Source organism: Rhyacophila brunnea, unplaced genomic scaffold, assembly GCF_057557595.1.
Source record: "Rhyacophila brunnea isolate RB1 unplaced genomic scaffold, BYU_Rbru_1.0 scaffold_13, whole genome shotgun sequence".
Lineage (NCBI taxonomy): Eukaryota > Metazoa > Arthropoda > Insecta > Trichoptera > Rhyacophilidae > Rhyacophila > Rhyacophila brunnea.
The window spans coordinates 37,787,134-37,810,790 of record NW_028232785.1 but is presented as its reverse complement, the minus strand read 5'-3'; the positions used below and the strand labels follow the sequence as shown (position 1 = coordinate 37,810,790).

The 23,657-nt window shown below is 35.4% G+C and overlaps 2 protein-coding genes and 1 long non-coding RNA gene across 3 annotated transcripts in view; 2 read left to right on the top strand and 1 right to left on the bottom strand.

The window, feature by feature from the left end:
- LOC147077451 (uncharacterized) overlaps positions 1-23,657 on the top strand; it is a 460,029-nt gene that overhangs the window by 250,444 nt on the left and 185,928 nt on the right. The gene's annotated exons all lie outside the window — the stretch shown is intronic.
- Positions 524-10,968, top strand: LOC147077455 (uncharacterized). The gene is made up of 3 exons (XM_085940834.1): positions 524-713; positions 7,247-7,402; positions 8,934-10,968. Exons 1-3 carry the CDS (start codon positions 561-563, stop codon positions 9,018-9,020), a joined length of 396 nt encoding a protein of 131 aa, XP_085796960.1. The 5' UTR covers positions 524-560; the 3' UTR covers positions 9,021-10,968.
- Positions 18,574-22,591, bottom strand: LOC147077454 (uncharacterized). Its single transcript, XR_015069506.1, has 2 exons — positions 22,446-22,591; positions 18,574-18,813 (listed from the first exon to the last, which is right to left on the bottom strand). It is a non-coding gene; the product is annotated as an uncharacterized LOC147077454 (long non-coding RNA).

The following is a 23,657-nucleotide window of genomic DNA, read 5'->3' as shown; positions in this document are numbered from 1 at the left end:
CTAATACTGACTTATTTGCCAAGTTAAAAGAAATCAATTGAGTGCGTTTGTTGCAAAAATAATTTTTCAAACAAAACTAGGATAGAAGAGGATTGCTCTCAGTTACCAAATATTTCAAAATTGCAAAACCGATATTATGATTTGCTAGGTAGCTTATTGTCAACACTTAACGGCTCTTCATTCTGACGTCAGCCAAAGATTTGAAGACATTCTTCACTTGACAAGACATAAAAAATAGTAGGTACTTACAACAAATATTGCATAGGTCAGGGATGGCAAACCTATGACCCGCGGGTCAGACACTGACCAACGTAGGCTTTTTAAATGACCCACGCGTTGAAACTTATTTTTAATATCATAAAAGAGAGAACAAAAACCTATACATTTTCAACATTAGGACAACGCGTACATACTAAACATCATTATTTTTGCCGTAATACAAAATAAATATTATGAAAAGTGGCAACACTGTCCCATGTAAAGAGATAGTAACTGCCACGATGACAGATGTCAGACCATAAGAAAGCCCCTGTCCTCAATTTTATAAATACTTACGCAGAATGGACGTAAAACGCAAACCAGACATATTACAATCAGATTCATTGACAGAAAAACAGCATTGGTTTGATGTACCCATAGAGAATGCAGACGCAACGGATGTCGACATCTACATAAAGCAAGAATGCATCGATGACGCTAACAGTATAATTGAGGTAAGCATTTTTTTAAAAACAAATTGTATCAAGTGCCATTCTAAAGATATTAAACGTCAGGTTCATTGTCAGTTCAGTCGAGGTTTCCGTTTCGTTCTTTTCACTTTTGAAACGGCGGTGTATTTTGATGATTAGTTCAGTTAGTATCCGTTCAGTCACAGTCGACAGTTCAGTTGGGAAAAAGCGATGTATATTTAAGTAGGTACACTATTTTCTTTATCCAACGAATCATTCACACGTTTTAAGAATGTAATATTCTAAGTATTCAACATACATAATTTTGATAACACTTCTGAAAACATGTTAAAAAGCTGCATCTCTCCAGGTAGGTATCGCGCCCGCTGCGCATAAGCCACCACGAGCCGCGATTGCCAATCGTAGCTCAATTTGGGAAGCACTTATGAGAGTATTACCTATAAGAGTATTATAAGAGCCAAAAGTTAAAATTTGTCGTAATTAGTATGACAGCTTTGGCATAGTGGTCTATGCGCGGCGGGCGCGATACCTGGAAAAATACAGCTTCGATTCCTGCGGGTTGTCTTACTTTTTTCAAAAAGATTTTTTCTATTGGTCATTTTTTCAGAAGTATTTTCAAAATTATGTAATATTTATGTATTTTTTGTCGACTAAAAATGACAATTATCTTTACAATAACTTTCTAAACATACAGGGTGGTATAATACAGAACGTATATTTGAAGAAATAATAATAAATAACAATATTTCAATCGAAATTACAAAATTAGTATGAAAAATACGGTAATACATAGTAATTTACACGTCAATTGAACTGGGAACTCTAAAGTCGGAATTCACGTCAGTTTAACTGACAGCTCTACTGAAACGGAGACTGATCGAACAGCAAAACTGATTGCGTAAAAGCACAAAAAACCAAAAAAATAACAGGTTGCACATCACAATATAATATATATTATAAATGATATTGATATGGAAGGGTTTGTTTGAAGTTTAATTAACTTAACTGCATGATGTTGCATTTCAGAAACAAACTGTTTTAGGTACCCTTTATATCGTCGGTGTCTTGTGGAAAAGGCGAATTACCTAACCAAAATGCTACCTATTTTACAGGAGGATTTTTAACTTTTGACATTTATTTAATAATTACCTGTGGATGATAAATGTCTAACAATTTTATAATAAAGTTTAGAAAAAATACTGTCTATATAATATGCATTATAATATGCTATTTATTTATAAAAGGCGTAATATGTCACATTCGCTTTTTATTTGTAACTAGCTGACCCGGCGAACTTCGTACCGCCTCAGAATCAATAATCTTGTGTTAACTTATTAGCTGAATTAAAATACTCAAAATGAATTAAGTTCAATAAATGTGCAAAAATCAAATCAAAATGAAATAGATTACATAGTTTTGGTTGGTTCAGATTTCGAAGCATGATAACTACCAAGTTAATCTTCAGTTGTAAATTGTGCGGTGGCAAGCCAGGCAAATCCAATAAGTTTAAAAATTCAGTTGGATAGTTGGTTGCTTCTCCTTCGTTTATTATACAGTCGATAGATTTGAAGGAATGCATTGGACCAACGATTTGATTTTGAATTGTGGAGTTTAAGTGATCAACATCTTTGTTCTTTATCGCAAAAATTGCTCGTTCACTCAACCAATTGTGATTTTTGTGGTTAGCAATGACGTTCGGGAACACTTTTTTGATGAGGTCGTCCTTCGCTGAGACAAAATTTCAAAAATTCGGCGGAAACGAAATCAATCCGTTCGATTCGTCGACAGGAACACGGCAGTTACCGATAGTCAGCAATTGCTTATAGAAATCGTCGGCAGATGGATCATTTAGCAATACAACTCGCATGTTCGTCGTCAGCCAAAGTTTCTTCACATAGCGCCACAGAGTCTATGATTTGAGGCAAGCGTTCATTTCATCGGCAGAGGTCGATCTTGGAATGACTGGTAGTGTTTGGCAGAAATTGCCAGATAGTAGAATCATTGCGCCACCAAAACATCTTGAGTAATTGCGCAGATCTTTCATAGTTCGATTGAGTGCTGCCAATGCGCATTTGTGCGCCATTGTGCATTCATCCCAGGTGATGATTTTACTTGCTACCAAAACTTTGGCCATTGCTGAGTGTTTCGCAATACTGCTTGTCGGTGTTTCAGTCATTTGAAGATTTAACGGCAATTTCAACGCTGAATGAGCCGTTTGGCATCCTTCTAACAACGTGGCCGCTATCCCAGACTGCTACAGAAATTTCGGATCTCGCAAGAACAGTGGCCAAAATCAATGTCATGAGAAATGTCTTCCCTGTTCCACCTGGTGCATCGAGGAAAAATAAACCACCATTTCCATCATCAATTGCCTTCATTAACGTATCGTACACTTCCTTCTGTTTGGGGTTCAACATTGGTACATTAGATCGAACCGATAGGTTCAATGCATCTTGATCATATTCACGTTCACGTTCCAATTCTCGATTAAAAGCGTCATTCATTCCACGATCAGGCGTTGGCATTCCTAACTTAACTAACAAACTGCCGCACATGAGATAACACATGTCTTCGATCAAAAGCAAAGCCTGGTTATGTATTTCCTCATTCACTTCGAGATCGGGATTCTCTGAACTGACACGAATTCAATGTAAAATGTCTTCTGACATGTCATCCTTGTACTTGTTCTACAGCTCAGGTGGATTTGATGGGAAGTATGTCAAAATAATGATAGCAAATAATGTGCGTATCTGACTTGGAGATGCAGAAACAAATGCTTTAGCGATTGTCATGTCCCATTGAGTATCATTTTCAAGCAAATTGAGCTTTTGACATGCAGCACGAAATGTTGGGCACACTACACCATTGACAGTTCGAAGTGATTCAAATGATGTCGGTCCACGAACATTTACCAGCAACAACCGCAAGTAGAATCATTCGCCATTCTTCGGATGATTTGTGTAAATGCGACCAAGAGCATCAGTAGAATGCACATCCGGATGATCAGGAACCGCATCGCCTTGCTTCCGACGTTGAAATTTCTTCAATGAAGCGTTCCAAGTGTAATAACGTGGCATCTTAGAGTAGAACAACGTTTGTGCAAACGGATCGCTTTGGCAAATCGAAAAGAAACTGGTCAATGTTGGCGCTGGAGATATTTCAGCACGTTGAGCAACATTCGATGCGTTGAAATAAACTTGTTGACCATTCTCCAGATGCATCGCCAAATGTACAGCAGTGGGATGACGTTCATGAATGTGGAATGAGAAAATACGCCAAATTGCTTCATTGCAGCTCACATATCAACCAACTTGATAGTGCGTGATTTCATCGTTGGTATTGGGAGTTTGAACGCCAAAAACTACAATATCGCTGCCTTTGGTGACATATTTGCAGATGTATTTGATGGACTTCACTGAATTGCAAAACTCCACGTTGCAATGCGCCTTGAATGTTTTGGAAAAAAGTGGCGAATACGGAACAATCCAAGTGTTGTCGACCACGATATCGTTTCACTTAATTTTCGTTGCGATAGTTTTACCGTTATGATTGGGTGATCGACGCCGATACAGTGGATAACCATCATTGGCAGTGATAGTCTCCGCCGTTAAACTTCATGGATAACGCTTGGAACACTTGCCGTCGACCATGCACGGTGATTGGAGGTTGATGGCGTCACACTGTCCATGAATCATGTAAGTAATTACAACATCATGCAGGTCTGGATCGGTTTCGGGATCAGGAATCTCGGCACATATGATGTCATCGTTTTGGTCTGGTCGAATTCTTTCAACTCACCAAATAAGAATGTGTGCATGCGGCAAGCTTCGTTTTTGTCATTCAATCGAATACATCCAGCATCGAGTATTCCCAAAGACGCGATGATTAACAATATAGTTCATCAGCGACTGGATTTTTTGTTTAAACACACGTGCGGTGATGTCGTGCCGATCACTTGATGTTTGTCCGGGGAGTAGCAGTTGAACAATTTCTATTCATTTCGGATTTCATGTAAAGGTATTGAATAGATCTGGACGACCGTAATGGCGAACATAATATGTCATTGCATCTTGCGCATATTCATGCATATGACGTGGGCTGCCAATGTACATCGCCGATAAAATAGTCAATCGACCATCATTAGCTGCATCTCCTACGGTGCTGATTGCATCGCGTTAATGAATATACTCCTCCGATCGCAGTTTGGCTTGGTTCAACCGAATGAAAGTGAGGCGATCCGTCTCGATTTTAAGCAATCGACGAAATCGCAGCAAACAGTTGTCAAAACACTGGAAAATTAATAACATAATTACATAATTCAAAATTACATATTGAAGCAGTTATCGATGCACACACAATCACAAATTTGATAACCTCACAAAGTGAACATCTTCGAAGGCAACTTACCGTTTGAAAATCACGATCGAAATAGCTATTTGCGCACCTAGCTGGTAATCGGCTCGATCATTCACGTAGATCGATTGTCGAATGAAGTTCGAATGATGGTTTTTGAAATTGGTAGGTAAATAATGAGCAATACCAGCAATGAGATCATGTAATTTTATCCTTGGCTTTATTTTTGGACGCTGTCAAAGAAGTAAAAAAGATTCAGGCAGGACAACTTCCTCCAAAATTCACCGGAGTATACAACAAAGTCTTTCGGGATTATCTAAGGCTGAACTGAATCAACTGTCAAAAGATAGATAATGCACACAATGCCTTTCATTTGTTTGTTTGTTTCTTGTTTATTTTCTTTTATTTTCGATTGCGCGTTCATTGTTCAAAATGTCAAAATGTATGAGAAAATTAATTTTCTTCATAATTTTTTCCCCGTGAATTTTTCCGATGTTTTAATAATTATTCTGCTATTCGGGGCTGAGACAAATCCAACAATGCAAAGATCGTAAAAATCGGTCCAGCCGTTCTCGAGTTATAAATGGTGTAACTAACCTGACTTTCTTTTATATATATAGATAATGAATATTCGACCTTACGATTATCGTTTTTATGTACTTAGGTAGGTACTTTTCTGTGGATATACAAATTCGCAGTTTTTACACAACAAAGCTAGTGAGGTACATATATTGTTAATTCATTAAAATCTCGATTTCGCCAAAATGCTAGATTCGCCCTTTTTACAAAACACCATTTTGTTGTGTAAATGAAATATTACCTATTTAAAAACTTTGCAGTGAAGAAAGAGTGCAGTGAAAAAATCGATCGTATTTTTTATTTACAGGTGTCACTAAAATTAAAATTATATATAACGTATAATATAATCGATTATAATTATAATATAGAGCTATATTCAAGGTTTACCATCATGAATTTATACTTATATAAACGGATAATAGGAAGTAACAACATCATAAGTGAAAGTTTATGTGTTAATAGTAATTATCTATACTGCACGGTTACTTTGTCAATGCTAAGGATGAAACCACAGAAGAGATTAAAAAATAGAATTCCGATAGGCTTATACTCCAATACCCTACATTTTGAAGCAGGGTGTTGAATATGTGAGTGTCCTCTGAAAATGAAACACACTTTATAGTCGTGCAATAGTGTGTATTGCAACCTAAAAATACACCAATATTAAATAAGCGTCAGTGCATAAACCGAGAGCAGTTGTCTATACGAAGGACAAGCTAAGAATGACGTATTCTTGACACGTGTTTAAGTTTATTCAATATTCTTTCAAACTCAAAATTGGTTGCCTGTTACTCCACTCCCGTTAGGTATTTTAGTTCCCTAGTAAATGGGGGGGGGGGTCGAAAACAACCCAATCAAGACTCGCAACTGAACAAATTCTGAAAGTATAATGACGTATTCAATATGGCGTCCATATGACGTCACAGTGGTTCCATTTTTGTCCTTTCTTCAGATAGGTAAGTTTGTGGAACTGTACTTCAAATTCCACCAATCACGAGATAATCTGCTTTGTAACGAATTGAGGTAAGAGGTTTTTCAGAATTACGCATTTTCTATAAGTAATAAAGAATCAAACATTTTTAAGACGTTGTGTATATTCAATATTGCATCAAAAAAATTATTAATAACAGGGCATTTAAAATAGCTCAGCCAGTCTAATAGTCGTTGTTATAGAATCATATGTGTACTTTGGAATCCAAGTAATAAAGATTTACATATTATGATATTACACATACATATGATACACCAGAGTAGGGATTTTTTTTTTATATAGAATTATTAATAACCATGTCCTTGCTTTTTCGTACAAGGTGGTTGTTAGTAATTTTGAACAATCACAAACACCCAGGCTTTGAGAAAAACACATAAATGTTTTTGTCATGACCGGGAATCGAACCCAGGAACTCTCGGGTGGAAGGCGAGCGCCTTACCCACTGCACCACGAGAGCCGCCTCAGAGTAGGGATTAGCCTTGCGATCGATGGTCGTCACACCCAGTCAGCTCCTCTCTTTACCTGCCGCGTTCTCGACTACCACTATCCAGACAATTGTACATGATACAAGTACGTACGGTCACATTAGGTAGGTAAATTTTGCATTAAATTAGCAAATCTATTTTTTTTCCAGCCTGGCACTATAGACGTTATCAACATAAAGGCTGAACCTTTTAGCCAGTCGGAAAATTCAAATGTAAGTTTCGGTGAAGACACGAAGCGTCCATTTGAATATGTTTATCCTGCACCCGGATGTTCTTACTCTGAATGGACGCCACTGTTAAATCGGGTATGCATAATTATTATTTACAATTAATCATTCTATAATATTCTTCTTCTTTCTTCTCCTCTTCTTCTTCGGCCAAATCCGCTCCTTAGTTGGAGCGTATGGAGACCACAAGGCGCCTCCAAGAATCCCATTCGTTTGCTAGTCTTCTTGCATCGTTCTAGGTCAAAAAAAAAATATTTTTATTTTACATATTAAAATGAACCATACATTATACACGGCAAATAGTGTGTGATCAAATACATCAATATTCAATGAGCGTCAGTGGGTAAACCGAAAGCAGTTGTCAGAATAAAGGATGTCGGTATTATTGACACGTGTTTAAATGTATCACATATTCTTTTACATCCGATATCGGTTGCCTGTTACTCCACATTCGTTATGTATTTCAGTTGCCGTTATTTCTGAGTTCTCAGGTCATAATTAACGTGACCATACGTCCCGTTTTGAACGGGTCCATCCCATTTTTAGGTAACCTATCTCGTTGTCCCTAAGCACAGCTTCGGGACGCCGAAATGTCCCATTTGCAGAAAGACAGCAGCCCATGGTAGCAATTAAAAATGTTTGAATGGGCTACTTTAACCAAAATACAGAAGTATTTAATGAGTATTCACTTATTTGTAAGTACATTAGGTACTAATTATAACTAAAATGTAACTAGAAGGGAACACTGGGAATGTTTCAACTGAAAGTTGTTGGGTAGAATTATTCAAACAGTTTCACACCAATAATTTGAATCATACGAACTTTCGTACAATTTTTTAATACATTTTATGTTTGCCCGGCACTAACGCACCGATAGAAAGGGTCTTTTCTCTAGTGAATAAGTCCTGCCATAAATTTATTCTTATTTGAAATCAAAACCAAATACACTTTTTTATAAAATAATATTTTTTTTATAAAATTTCTTCTTCAGAAAAATATAAGACAGCATAAATTATTTATTTTTATGTGTTTATTCCTTTTTCATTAATATTTAAAAACTTCTTCTTGGTCGTGCACTCATGGCTTGAGGATCGTGACCACATTTAAATTTCGCCATCCTTTGAGCGACCAAGGCTTTCCATCCTTCTCGATCGTCCGCTTCTCTAAAGGCAGAATGGATGGTGCCTCCAGTCAGCTCTTTCACTCGGTCGCTCCATCGCGCAGACGCTCTTCCTCTGCTTCGCCATCCCTGGAGACTACCCAAAACTACCAGTCTCTCCAGGTTGTCCGGTCCTCGCCTGACAATATGTCCAAAAAACTGCAGAATTCTTCTCAGACTTATCGTCGAGAGCCGTTCCTTTATCTTCAGTCTCTGGATGATTGACTGGTTCGTCATGTGCTCCGTCCACAAATGCGAAGCATTCGGCGCCAACACCACATCTCAAGGGCATCAATTGCCTTCATTATTATTAAAAACTATGAAGAAATATGCGTTTTCTTGAATACACAATAATATACTATTACCTAAAAATTAGTAAATATCACGTTGCTCATAATACACTTTTTTCTAAATAAATAAATTGAATAACCTTGCCTGATCATTTTGCAGATTACTCCCACCCAACGATATTTTACAGGAGGTAACTTCGAGAAGCGACTAGTGACCACTAGTAAGGGGGATGTCAACAGTCAATAGTCAACGGGGATGACTTCATCAGACGAATGGAGTCTGCAGCCAAACGTGTTCAACTTTTAATAACAGAGCATCCGGATATTACTATAGATGAACATAATATCAAAAAAGAACTACAAATAACACCACACTTCCCGAAGGTAGTGCGAATTAGATTAAGAAGAGTCATGCATTTCCCACGCAATTTCGTTTGTAATGAATGTCATGCAGTATTCGCACCTCCTAGTACGCTAAAAAGCCACCATATTTCGTGCATGAAGTCTGAAAGTTTTAATACTAACGCGGTTGGATATGCTGATGATAAACTTTACCAATGCGACGTGTGTCTATACAATTGTTCGTCGAACAATCATCTCAAAATACACAAAATGACTCATACCGGTATAAAACCATATCAATGCGACGTTTGCTCGTTAAAAGTTTTGCTGCCCGGTTATCTCAAAATGCACAAAAAAATACATTCTGGCGAAAAACCATTTCAATGTGCGGTTTGCCCATTCAAATGCTCGCGAGTTAGTGATCTCAAAAGACATCAAATGACGCACACTGGGGAGAAACCACACGAATGTCAAGAATGCGGATTTAAATGCTCGCGACTCTGTGATCTCAAAAGACATAAAATGACACATACCGGAGAAAAACGGTATCAATGCGATGTGTGCTTTTTAAAATGCACGCAACTAAGTGATCTCAAATCACACAAAATGACACACACTGGCGAAAAGCCATATCAATGTCTTATTTGTTCCTTTAAATGCTCGCGGTTCCGTGAAAACACAACGTGAAACATACAGGTGAAAAACCATTTGCATGTGACATTTGCTCGTTTAAATGCTCGTTTTCAAGTAATCTCAAAACGCATAAAATAATACATTCTGGCGAAAGACCATTTAAATGCAATTTATGCTCATTTGAAAGTTCTCAACTTGGTAATCTCAAAGCACATACCATGAGACATACTGGTGAAAAACCATATCAATGCATGGTTTGCTCATTGAAATGCTCACAACTCAATAATCTAAAAATACATAGCAGGAAACATACTAGTGTTGTAGCTGGTGAATAAAAAATATATCAATGCGATACATACTCGAAAAATGTTCATCTTTAAATTTATTGTAAAAAGACTTTGCTGAATGAAGAATAAATAAACAATGTTGTTTTGTTTATATGTATCTAATGTTTAGCAAATGGCGCCTATTTGACTCTTGCATTGTGATGGTGCTGCTTTACGTTAACGAATGGAACCGTATACTGAGCTTTGTAAACAGATTTTTCTGATGGATAATGGGTGTGCGGTGGGGTATGACTTTAGGAGGAATGAGTAGATAAGAAAAAGCATCAAGCAAGCTATTGACACGCTGATAGTGAAGAGGCATCGTGCTGCAGATGCCAGAAGAGAACCTCAACCGGGCTCCTTGTTCTTGAAATCAAACATATTCCGGGGTTCTAAAGGGCGCTAAATATTATATAATATGGTGGTCTGGTATGACTTAGAATGATACAAGAAGACTGGCTAGCGACAAAGATTCTTGGAGGCGCCGCGTGATGTCCATATGCTCCAACTAAGGAGTGGATATGACCGAAGAAGAAGAAATTTATTTATATCGCATTATTATGAAATGCTTGCGATTTGGTTAGTTGAAAGAATAATTAATCACTAATAATCCTGAATAATAATATTATAAATGTGATGATTGCTAGTAATATGATTTTCGACTGGTGTATTATTGAAGTACTGCAGTGCGGAGCAGTAACTCATTTTGCCATTTACTCATACAAGAGAGATGAGTACCTATAATGATTGTCACTTATTCGACGAATATCAATGTATTGTTCCGCAGTATTAATATTCATTAAGAATGTTTTTTATTAAAATCAATTCCAGGCACATCATTTATATATGTACCGAGAATTTATATAATTATAAGTATTGTCTTTTTTAAGTATATGGGTGGAGGTATATATAAGAATTTAATTTTGTGTTAATTACATTGGTGAGTAAGAGTATTTAAAATAATTATTATTCTTTGCTTTTATTTGATATTATTCATAATTTGAGACTGTGTGATCACTATATATCTTATTCCTCTTAAACATTCTTTAATAATAATTAAAGTATACTTAACATATATAATTTTGAAAAACAATTTCTTAGAGAATATAATTATTATAACCAATATGATTGTGACAATAAGTTTAAAAATTAACTAATATAATTAAGTATTTGTCATTCCAAATCTGACTGTTTTCTTTTAACCTTTTACACTAGTTTCCCGTACGCTGCGTGGTGGCGCTGTATTACCTTGAATAATTTTATTCATCACCTGCGAATTTATTTCGATGTATAATCTATGACTCAACGAAGTGAAAGCTGTGATGAACGAATGTAGATGGTAAAACGGATTCATCTCCTCTGCGCATGCACAAAACGTCTCGGTGTAAAACCAGAATCTACAAGTTGAAGAGGAAGTCGGCGTTGTAGTGACTAAATGTGGACTTAGCTATTGGGCGAGGAACGTTGGATGTTTTTGAATTGCGTTGCCGATCGCATCGCATCGTCCACGAGAGTGGTCTGAAGATTGGGATAGTAGGTCGTAGGTCAGTAGAAGAAAGCTGTCCAGTCGAGAGAACGTAAAAAAATAAACGCGAGAAATTTAGCATAAGGAATAATGTTAAAAGATAGCGCTATTTTTAACCTTGTAAGGTTGAATGATTTTTATTATTAATGCAATTAATATTATTATAATTAATGAATTTTTTCATTGTATTCGACTGGTAGCTAGCAAGATGGTCACTTACTTACTCAAGATCAGCTGACTAATATACTGGAGTGCGATTATCCGGTCTTTTCGTACTCTATGGGAGCCGTCTGCTGAAGGCAGACAGTTCTGTCGGTGTTAGTACCTACCTATCTAAATGCCATTGGGAACTTACCTACCGACTATAACTTGGCTATAGGTCATGCACAAACGAGGTTGATTCCATGCATTCCTCAATAAACTGAGCAACAGAAAATAGAGTAGGAGTCAAATCATACTTCTCATTGAGGTAAATATGGTCAAAATATACAGCTTTTCTGTGCTTGATAGTTTTATTTACCTACCTATAAGTTATTTTGTATTATTTTCTGCTGTTAAAAACTTGAAATTAGTAATGTGATCAGCCCAGGATATCTTCATGGTCCCCGTTACAGCCACACATAGAGAGCCTTACCCTCTTCTTATTTATGTTTCAGTTTTGACTTAATAGACCAGAACGTAACACATCTACTGATGTACTTACCCTCAAGATCAAAGCTAGCTCAGGGTGTTGGTATGCACTTGGGGTGTCAATAAATTGTTTGTTTCAACTTTGTAATTTAATACTATAAAGGAGCACGGGTCCAGAATTAAATACAACACCAGGATTAGCTTTACTTCGTATATTGTTTTCACCAGATATTTTTATAATATTCCTTTACACTTGCATCTTAATATTAATTTATGACTTAATACGAATACGAAAATACTTTATAACAAGGTTCTAAATATTTCTTATTTTTTAGGTACCTAATTAATGTTTGATAACACAATCAGAATTACTCTTTACAATTATTATTGCTTTGAATTACATTCCTCATTGTTTCTTAATTAACAATTGTGGCTTTTGGATTACAATCCTTATTGTTCTTATTTTATAATAATTACTAGCTGACCCGGCAAACGTTGTTCTGCCATATAAATTATTTCTAGTGAATATTTTGGTTGTTAAATAAAAAATAACGAATGTATCGTAAGTGTGTGGGGATGGGATATATGACAAAAAGAGGAATAGAGCGCTGTAGATGATGACCGCCGATAAAAACAAAAAACATCAACCATACATTTTCTCAATTCAAAATGAGTAATGATGTTCCTAATGAATGAATTACCTGTGACAGGATCTCGTTGTTTAATGTTTATGCAATATCCGTCTTGTCCCTTCCAGAAAATTAGCGGATATTGGAGAGCGTCGTATGAACGATGTGTGTCAGCGATAAACTCCAGATTATTGTTTCTTCTTCGAATCACGATTTCTCGCGTTGATGTGCGGTTGCCAACCATGATTCCAGCAATGTCGTCAACAACAGGTGCATTGAATCGACGCACGTGCTCTCCAGCTGGTGTTTTATTAGGATTGATGACAAAAGCGTGATTGTCACTTTGCAATTCGTGCATGTGTGCTTTGCAGAATTTCAATAATTCATTGAGCTCGAATTGAGGCTATTGTAGCCGCAACGTGCATCCACATGATTGATGTCCTCACCACCCATGAAGTAGATTTGTAAAAAATTATGTGGTTCGTTCGGCATTGGCAGCAATGAGCCTACTTTGTGGTATACTTGGCCTTTGATTTTGAACGTATAATGGAATTGTTGACCATTTGCCGCAGTATTGTGAACTATTTCTGTTGCTCCAAACGAAGTCATTTGGAAACATGAATTGAATGTGCGAATGGACTTCAGGAACAGGTTTGAATCTGAAACCGTGCCGATGAGCAAGCCGTTCAATGGTTCTGGTGGTATCTCAATTTCTGGTAGTTGCACTTTTCCTGATGCGGAACACATCCCGGCTGACTCATGTTTGAATTTGAGCGCATGATAATGGGGACATTCTTTGTCCATAGCACCAATCAGCACTTTCGGATGAGCGGAATATTCAATATCTGGCTCGTACTCGAATGCGAGACGAAGGAACGAAGCGGATGTAAATGTTCGATGTACTTGTTGGCGTAGTCGGTCATTTGCTCTGCGTGTGTTAACTACGAACCGGCGCGCTTGGCTCCGTTCCAATTGTCGTTGTTGATTTCGTTCAGCTCGTGACTCTTGTGATTGGGATGCACGCAATTGCAACATGTTTACACGCACGTTTTTGTTATCTTGTTGGATTTGTTCGTCTGTTCTTTCTGCTTTACTATTTCGCATGATTGTTGCTTTATTCGTTCGACGGCCCAAATGGCCCCCCTAGCGTCTTGATGGCATTGTGCACTGTAATACACGCACATAAAAATAGATAAATTAAAATAAAAAGTACAAAATTTTGCACGCACTGCGTTGTGATATGCCGAATGAAATGTCAAAATGACGCGATACTTCTCTTGAATTCTTCTCGGACGTAGCGCCATCTGTCATTCAACAACATAAATAATTTCTTTCTGTTTGAAATACGAACGACGGTTAAATTTGTTCATACAAAAAGAATAAAATCGCGATTAAAAAATGGGAGTGTGGGGGTAGGAGGGTGAAAATTTGGGGTTATAAGTATTTTTTGATGCAAAATAATAAAAAAAATACAAAAAGAAATTTTCAAAAAAATAAAAAATTAAAATTTCTGGATAGAGATACCCAAATCACCTAGCGGTATGAAATATACTTGTTGACCTATTCTCATACCTAACAAATATACATAAAAAAAATCATAAAAATCGGTCGAGCCATTTCGGAGGAGTTAGACCACAAACATCGTGACACGAGATTTTTATATATATAGAGATTATTATATTTGAGCTATCACTTAAACACCTAGCGATGACTTTAAGTTATCCGGATAATTAAACAACTTCTGCAGCGACCGGCGTCGGCTGTAAGTTTGCACTATTTTTCGTAACAAACCATTGAGGTCATATTAGGTGCATCTCAGTCTGAGGCTCTTATCGCCCTTCTCGCGAGAACCGGCTCCTTTTACAGAGATAAATTACTCTGCGTAACTCTGCTTTTCATTATCTAACGGTTTGCATCAAAATGATTATCCGAATACATAAAAACTTAAATCTACAAATATTCCCAACATTGTCGAAGTACAAAACTTATTAATAATGAATATTAGGTTCTTATCTTAATACACATGCCCAATTACATTATGATGTTTATTTACAATTCAAAATAATACCAAATCAAACATTATAATATAATTGTTATTACCTACTAATTTTCTTTAGCTTTCGTCTCCTTCTTTCCGTTAGCAGTATAATGTATTCATCTACGTTATACCTATATGTTTATCAATTAGCTTATATTATGTAGACAAAATTTCCATATTTTATCGCTAGACATTTTATAAAATTATCCAATCTTATTACTAGACAAGTACTTCCCTCATCTTTCACCTTTGTTAGCGTTTACTTCTATGCCTCGTATACCAGCTAGATACGCAATACATACCACTTTTATCTGAGGAAGAAAATCGATCATATTATGTTTTAAGCCTTTTGACTACAAGGTCAGGAAACGTGTTCACGCTAATAAATTACTCAAGGATGGATAATGGTATAAGACGAAAGTCCAGGAACGTAACGCTACCTACAGATCTTTTCAATGTTGGCATTTAAAATAATTCTAGGCCATTAGGTACTACTAAGTGCACTATAGTTAGGAAGGTAGCTAAAAAGTATAGTATAAATATAGTATAAATAAAAAAATATAGTAAAAAAATATAGTATAAATAAATTAAATTAGCTACAAGAATTTTATACTACAAATTGCTATAACAATATTATTTTCCAATATTATACAAAATAATTACTATACTTTAAAATAATTATATTACAAAATAATTACAAATGTTAGTTATAAAGTAAAAAAAATCTCGTTATTCCTATGTGTCAATTAAGGAATCCAATCCCGAGATTGGTAGTTTTTTCGATAGTAAATATATCATTTTTATATACTTATAAAATATAAAATTATATATATTTTATATATAAATTATATATGATTATATAATATGATTGAAATTCGAGTACATTTGGGTTATTTTGTAAGGGCAATAATACCCTTACAGAAAAATTCCAAGATTATGACGTGTGAACCTAGTTTACTTGAAACTAACCAGAATGGACTTGGTTCACTTTGTTTGTGAACAACTCTTATAGCATTGATAAAATCGGTAAACAAAACATAGTATACACTGTTTTAAGACATTTAGTATGAAAATTGTGTTCGTTAAATCTTGGAATTACATATTAGGTTTAAATCATTGCACGCTAAAGACGCACCAAGCGCGTAACGGTGAAGTGGCCATTCGATATAATTAACACGCTATTTAAATGTAGTAACTATCTCTGCTCAAGTGCCATGACTTCAGTGACGTCTAACTGGTTTAAATAATCGGATTTATTATTCTTCCAATGTTACAATTACGTACAGCAGTAAAAATGGTTATGTGAAGTTTTATATTTTAACTTACAAATGTCAAGTTGTTGTCTATGGTCATTGATTGACTATAGACAATAATAATAAAATGAGTCAATAATTGAATTGAAAAACCGGCTTTCAACAGTACAGTCAATCATGCGAGCAACTCCGCATAAAGTTTAATTAATGTTAATCTTAAATGTTTTAGGACAATATAAAACAATCCATGTCAAAACTGTGTCTCATTTAATCGTGCCCTGAACATTATATTATCACACACACGAAGCAATCTTCTACATACAAAAAATAGACGTTATATCTTCACAACTTACAACAATAGGTCATAACGTCTATAGTTATTTATTATCCGCGAGCAAACGGCGATTCCACGAGTGACGTGTGTAGATACATACACGTCACTAACAGAATGATTTTTTACACATACCGATTGTTTGTGATTGATGAAAAAATCAACTCGAAAGATTCGGGATAATGTTTACTAATCACGGGATTCATAGGTATCGAAAATTGTCCGGGAGGGATCCCGTGATGGACTCCCTAGTGTCAATACGCTCAGATGATATGCCACAAATACTAATTTGTCACATAAATACCAGTGGCCAATACTACCAACATGATGTTTGACAGACTGCATAATTGGTACGTCTTCATAAACGTCATAACATAAATATAAAATAAAGGATAAGTTTGCGAGTATCTATACGAACATACGTTAGGATTAGAAGGTTATAACACCAGTATGTCTTTGTATGATTTTTAAGACTACTAGATGTTGAGCAACTATATAAAAGTACATTGCTTTTATAAGGTTTTTCACCAGTATGTGTCATTTTATTTCTCTTAAAATTCACAAAGTTGCGACCATCTATATGAAAATACATTGCTTGTTAGGTTTATCACTAGTATGTGTCATTTTATTTTTTTAAGATGACTATATGTCGATGAATATGAATATGAAGATGACTATACGAACACACATTGCATTTATAAGGTTTTCCACAAGTACGTGTCATTTTTTCTCTCTTAAGATCACCAAGTTTCGAGCATCTATATAAACATGTTTAAGATGACTAGATGTCGAGGATCTATTGCCATAAAACATTTTATTTATAAGTCATCTTAAGTTAAGTTAAGTAACATCTATATGACCATACATTGCATTCATAAAGTTTTTTCACCAGTATGTGTTATTTTATGTCTTTTGAGATAATCAAGTTGCGAACATCTATATGGACATACATTGCATTTATAAGGTTTTTCACCGGTATGTGTCGTTTTATGTCTTTTGAGATGACCAATTTGCGAGCATTTATATGAACATACATTGCATTTATATGGTTTCTCACCAGTATGTGTCATTTTATGTCTTTTGAGATAACCAAGTTGCGAGCATATATATGAACATACATTGCATTTATAAGGTTTTTCACCAGTATGTGTCATTTTATGTGTTTTGAGATGACCAACTTGCGAGCATCTATATGAACATACATTGCATTTATAAGGTTTTTCACCAGTATGCGTCATTTTATGTGTTTTGAGATAACCAAGTTGCGAGAATCTGTATGAACATACATTGCATTTATACGGTTTCTCACCAGTATGTGTCATTTTATGTCTTTTGAGATAACGAAGATGCGAGCATCTGTATGAACATACATTGCATTTATAAGGTTTTTCACCAGTGTGTGTCATTTTATGTTTTTTAAAATCACTAAGTCGCGAGCATCTATATGAACATACACTGCATTTAAAGAGATTTTTACTAGTATGTGTCATTTTATGTCTTTTAAGATGCACAAGTTGCGAGCATCTATATAAACATACATTGCATTTATAAGGTTTTACACCAGTATGTGTAATTTGATGTCTTTTGAGATAACCAAGTTGCGAGCATCTATATGAACATACATTGCATTTATAAGGTTTTTCACCAGTATGTGTCATTTTATGTTTTTTAAGATCACTAAGTCGCGAGCATCTATATGAACAAACACTGCATTTAAAGGGTTTTTCACCAGTATGTGTCATTTTATGTATCTTAAGACCACCAGGTTGCGAGCATTTATATGAACATACACTGCATTTATAAGGTTTTTCACCAGTATGTGTCATTTTATGTTTCTTAAGGTCATAAATTCGCGAGCATCTGTATGGACATAAATTGCATTTATAAGGTTTTTCACCAGTATGTGTCATTTTATGTGTTTTGAGATGACCAAGTCGCGAGCATCTATATGAACATACATTGCATTTATAAGGTTTTTCACCAGTACTTGCATTTTTATTTGCTTTAATATTACAATGTTGAGAAAATACGATCACTTGATTTTGATCATCAATCACGTCCATGTGAGCAATTTTGTGAGTTTTTAGAGCACTTCTGCTATCAAAAACTGCGCTACAAATGCAGCAAATTAAATTAAGTGAGAAATGGATTACTCTCCTCAGAATTAGGCGAAGTTCCTTCGGAGTATCGCGTTCTAAGATTTCTTTTTTAATGTCTTTCTCATCTATCGTGACTTCTGAATACTGCATCATTCTATCCTGGATTCCATCATCTGAGGATTGTTGACTGTCGCCAGTATCGTGATGCTTTGTGAAAACTGCCTTGGTAGAAACCTAGAAAAAAATTCAATATTATCAATTGTTATGTGTTATAATATTCCATTTGTATTTTTTTTTCCTTTTCAGCAACTGCAGACATTATTAAATAACGAAGTGAGAGTAAACTGTCAATAGTGTCGTTGGAGGGTGTGCATAGGCTTGTGACACCAACACGTGAGAGAGCACTGACCTTCAGTTGGTGTTCGTGAACGTGAAATTTTGACGACATAACTGCATATTTCAGCCTTATAATAAATACTGTCGCTAATAAAATGACGTTAACAACCTATAACAAATCCAAAGTAAGAACCAAGGAGTAAGTCCGGCAATTTATACTGACCAGTTTAGCAACTACTCAGGATGGGCTGTGTATGCCAAGAGTCGATCTTAGCGGTAAGTATTATAGATGTAGTATATAGGAATAATTAAATATATTTATAGGTATTACTGGTATGCATAACGAATTAATATGTATTTAAATGTTTAATTGTATTGTCATAAGATCACCGAGCAAATTTAATATGTCATTACTCATTGTATAGATTCGATTAAATTAATAATTATTATATAATTGCCATTATATTATAATCAAAATGACGTATCAGAATACGTAGTTTTTATATAGAGTCGTGTAAAAAGCAGCATATGCAAATGCGAATTTACGAAAATTTAATAATATAGTGCAAGCTCTCCTTCTTATAATTGCTATATAACTCCGTATGTCAGACAGAGCCAGCGCTCGGGCCAAATTTGCACACACGTTTTGTTTGAAGTATAAGGTGTAGTGAGTGGAAAAAGCACACACTAGGTGAGCAATTTTCTATAGAAAACTCCATACGAGTGAGCGAGATAATACCGTAATGCTTAAACAGAATTAATCAAAATTTTCTTGCAGAATAATTATTCGTGATGCCATAATTGATTTATATAAACTTAGATATAAGGCGAACATAATATATTAACCAATAGACTAAGATAATCTTAGGGCTTTATAACATTATATCTATCCTTTAGACGAGTATGTCCGAACATAAATAGAGATGAAAAATCATAGTTTGTAAAGCTCAAAACTGGACGATATAACGATAAAATTTAAACGCATATCCTTACAAGTCCAGTCGATGAGCTAAGGATTCATTATGTATGTAAACTATTAACTTCTCTTATTCAAGATGTAACTATTTGAGAGGTAAAACATTAATCCGCCCAGCGTATCTCGTCTTTTTATGGCCAAACCTGATGCCGCAAGTACATCCTAATTGCGTGTGCGGTTCTCCAACTTTCTAATTAGCGACTCTATAATATTAAGACATTATTAAGACTTTTATAAGTTAATAAAAATTAAATAAATATATATTTATAAACAGATTTGGACTTTAATACTCAATAAAATTCTACGAATAAGTTCGTATAATTATAAATATAAACTATATATATATTTTTTACAGTTTTTCTAAGAATTATAAATTATACAATATATAAATTATATGTAACCTTGAACATAGAATAATAGTAGTGCAATAACAAAACATATCGTAATACTGAACGTGAGTTTTATTAGTTAAAATAACTGTAGTGAAGCACCATCATCGAATGTTTTCACTATGTACTCCAAGATCCTCACATAGATGACCCCCAGATCACATAGCTGAGCTAGTCGAATCTGGGTGACTGTCACCTGCCTAGCTTAAGGGCGAAACAAAAGTCACAAAAAATATTCAAATCTCATCAGACAACCTCGATCAATAGTATAAACAATATTTTAATATCATACTTCGAAATTCCACATCATTTAATAGAACACTCACTACACGATAATCTCCATATTGGAGAAAGTGTTGTGGGGTGTGGGAATGACTATTAGACAACAAAACTCAAAATTACTATATCCAGTCAAAACTTCTACGGATGATTTCAATATTTCGTGAATTTGGAATATTATTATTAAACATCCCCATAATTTATTTGTGAATTAAATTAATGACGTTTGGCTTGCCCACTCTTGCGGCACATCCTGTTTTCGCCTATTAATTATTGGTCGTTAGATTTTCCATAAACTTTTGATTGTAATTATAATGTAAGGTATAGTAGGGTGAGAGGTGCAATCACGTATCCATACTAAAAATACACACTACATGCAAAGAGAAGTGGACAAAAAATATCTTACTTGAGAGATGAATTTTTATCCACTGCACATAACTACATTCGTGAAAGATGAAAAAGGCAATCGACATTTTGTATTTCATGGCAGGTGAAATATTATAATTAGGTACAACATTAAATCACCGATTTCGTGATATTTCAACTCGATTCGTATGAAATACCATTACCCTCTGTTTTCAAGATTCCACAATGGTAAAAAAGAGTTTCACTTTTTGCTTAGATAGAACTGGCGAAAGGGTTAATCGTCAAACCGACCTGTAATACTGCGCATCCTTTTTGACACTTATGATCAGTATTTAGACAGGCAAATCATGAATAAAGTGACGATCGAACAGCGATTCAAAGATATAAATAATGTTTTACTTAAGCGATGACGCTTGGTTTGTTAATAAACAAAATTGGCGCATATGGGGTCCAATCCGGAGGAGAACAGATTTCTTTACATAAAAATAATGCACTAGCTTGTGCGGTTTACATGCTGGTGGAATCATCGGACGTCATTTATTAAAAAAGAGGTGGGAGCTCGCGTTACGGTCAATGGAGATCATAAGGCACTGGCCCATGATCAATGATATTTGTTGCTGTTGCACGTATGGATGGGATTGATCCGTACAGGATGTGGTGTCAACAGGATGAAACTACGTATCAGGATACGACCGCAACCATTGATATATTGCATCAGGTTTATTTATGATATGAACCTGTCAATTTGCTGCCAAAGTCGTGCGATTTGACTAATATGGAATATTTCCAGAGAGGCTAGGTGACGCTGATAAGCCATACACAATTGACGCCTTGAAAACCAACATTGTTAGTGCTATTGTAATATACGCCAGCAGTGCTCGAAAAGTGGCCCAAAACCGGACGTACAGAATGCACTTCGTCAAGAACTCCGCGGTGGCCATATACCACAAAATTAATATAGTTTTGAATGCAAATTCAAAGATTGGATAACATAATTGACTGATAATTGAAATATGTTCACTCTGCAACTGTGCTATGTTTATTCCTGATATTTCTTGATAAAATAACTAATGATCACCTAAATAACGTAACGATCGCCGAGCAGCTTACGCGTCGGGATGCGTGCGATAAACCTCCTCTTTGCTGGAAGCAATTTTTTTTTAAACAATATAACAAATGAACTTTTTTTTTTTTACATATCTTACCTTGCATGACTTAAAAGGCACTAACGGGAGATTAATTTACCGTATAGTGGATCGCAATTTAAGATACCTATTGACAATAAAATTGCTTTACATTCGAATGATTGTGATGTATAAATTATCATAATTAAATACTCACGATTTAACGAAAGATGTACAGACCAACACATATATTGTATTAACATATTATTAGTGTAAGCTAAAACCAACAAATGAAACAAGTTGGAGCGAATTAATAATGGTGTAATGAGTTTCAAAGATGCATTTTCAAATTTCAACCTTCTATATTATAAGACAGCACACATTATGTCTACTTACGATTGGCCTGTAATCTGAATGCGAACAACCCGGTTGAGGGTATTCATCATCATATAATGGGTGTGAAACATCTTCAATAATCTCGCGCTTGACGACGGCTTGTTGATCATCTGTCTCAGATTTTATATTAGAGAGGTCAGCCATTGGGCACTGAAAGAAGTAATTATTTTATTTTGTAAACACGGTAAAACCAGTTTCTGTTCTTGTAACATCCATAAACAATGTATAATAATTATATTTAACATGATTAAGCAGATAACCTAACCTATAATATCACAGATGTATCGTAGCTGTCAAATTGCTTAATCAAGTATTCTTTTGAAACAAAGTTTAATGTCATCGAATGTCCTTACATAGTTTGTAAAAAAGCAACATATTATTATAATAGTATACTTATCGTTATTAATCTCAATCTAAAAAAATTGTAAAAGAATTTAGTCTCCAAAAACTAACCTCGAAATTGCAACTTGAAACGTCCGCATTCTCTTGCGTAACATAAAAGCGAGGGTCCGGGTTGATTGGGTGGCTAGTCAGCGTATCAAACAAAGGCTTGCCTTCTATATCTGAGTGTCCTCCATCACATTCTTGCTTTACATCCATGTTAAGGGTATATTTTCCAAAAGCAACGCGTTACGTGACAGACAGGATCCTTTCAAGGTAATGTTAGAATAGTGTTGCCGCAATATTGAAAAGTATTTTCGTGAGAACTACCTATAATAAAAATACACACTTGACACGGAGACACACTTTAATAATATGTATGTTTTGTTGTCTAAACACAACGATGGTACGAATATGATCATCAGCATTTCCTCAATCATAACGAGAACAGCGCATCTCAGTATAAAATAACAAATAAATCAAGTTGGGTTTTTTTCTCCTATAATGTCAACACTGACGATATCTTCTCGGTGACGGCTCCACTCTCTCCTAGTGTCCAGCGACAGGACATACGTTTTAGTTAAGATAAGGCCATCCTCCCACGGCGCAACTGAAGTCCGACGGAACTGAAACTAAAATTCCAGCCAGTATCTAGCTAATGTATTTCAATGGCGGCTCGCTGACGGCGAGACTGGAATCTCTCAGCTTCAAAACGGTCGCGAAGAGACGCGACATGCTAGTCGCGCGGTCTCTGAAGTTTCCAGTCACCGTCAAACAGTGGTACCAACATCATAAGATTTCGGTGAAAAATAATATTTTCTTACCAAAATT

Bases quoted from the DNA above. Each gene is read 5' to 3' on its own strand.
- LOC147077455 (XM_085940834.1), top strand. From the start codon at position 561: ATGGACGTAAAACGCAAACCAGACATATTACAATCAGATTCATTGACA. The intron at 714-7,246 runs GTAAGCATTTTT...TTTTTTTTCCAG, and splicing joins ACGCTAACAGTATAATTGAG to CCTGGCACTATAGACGTTAT. The intron at 7,403-8,933 runs GTATGCATAATT...ATCATTTTGCAG, and splicing joins GGACGCCACTGTTAAATCGG to ATTACTCCCACCCAACGATA.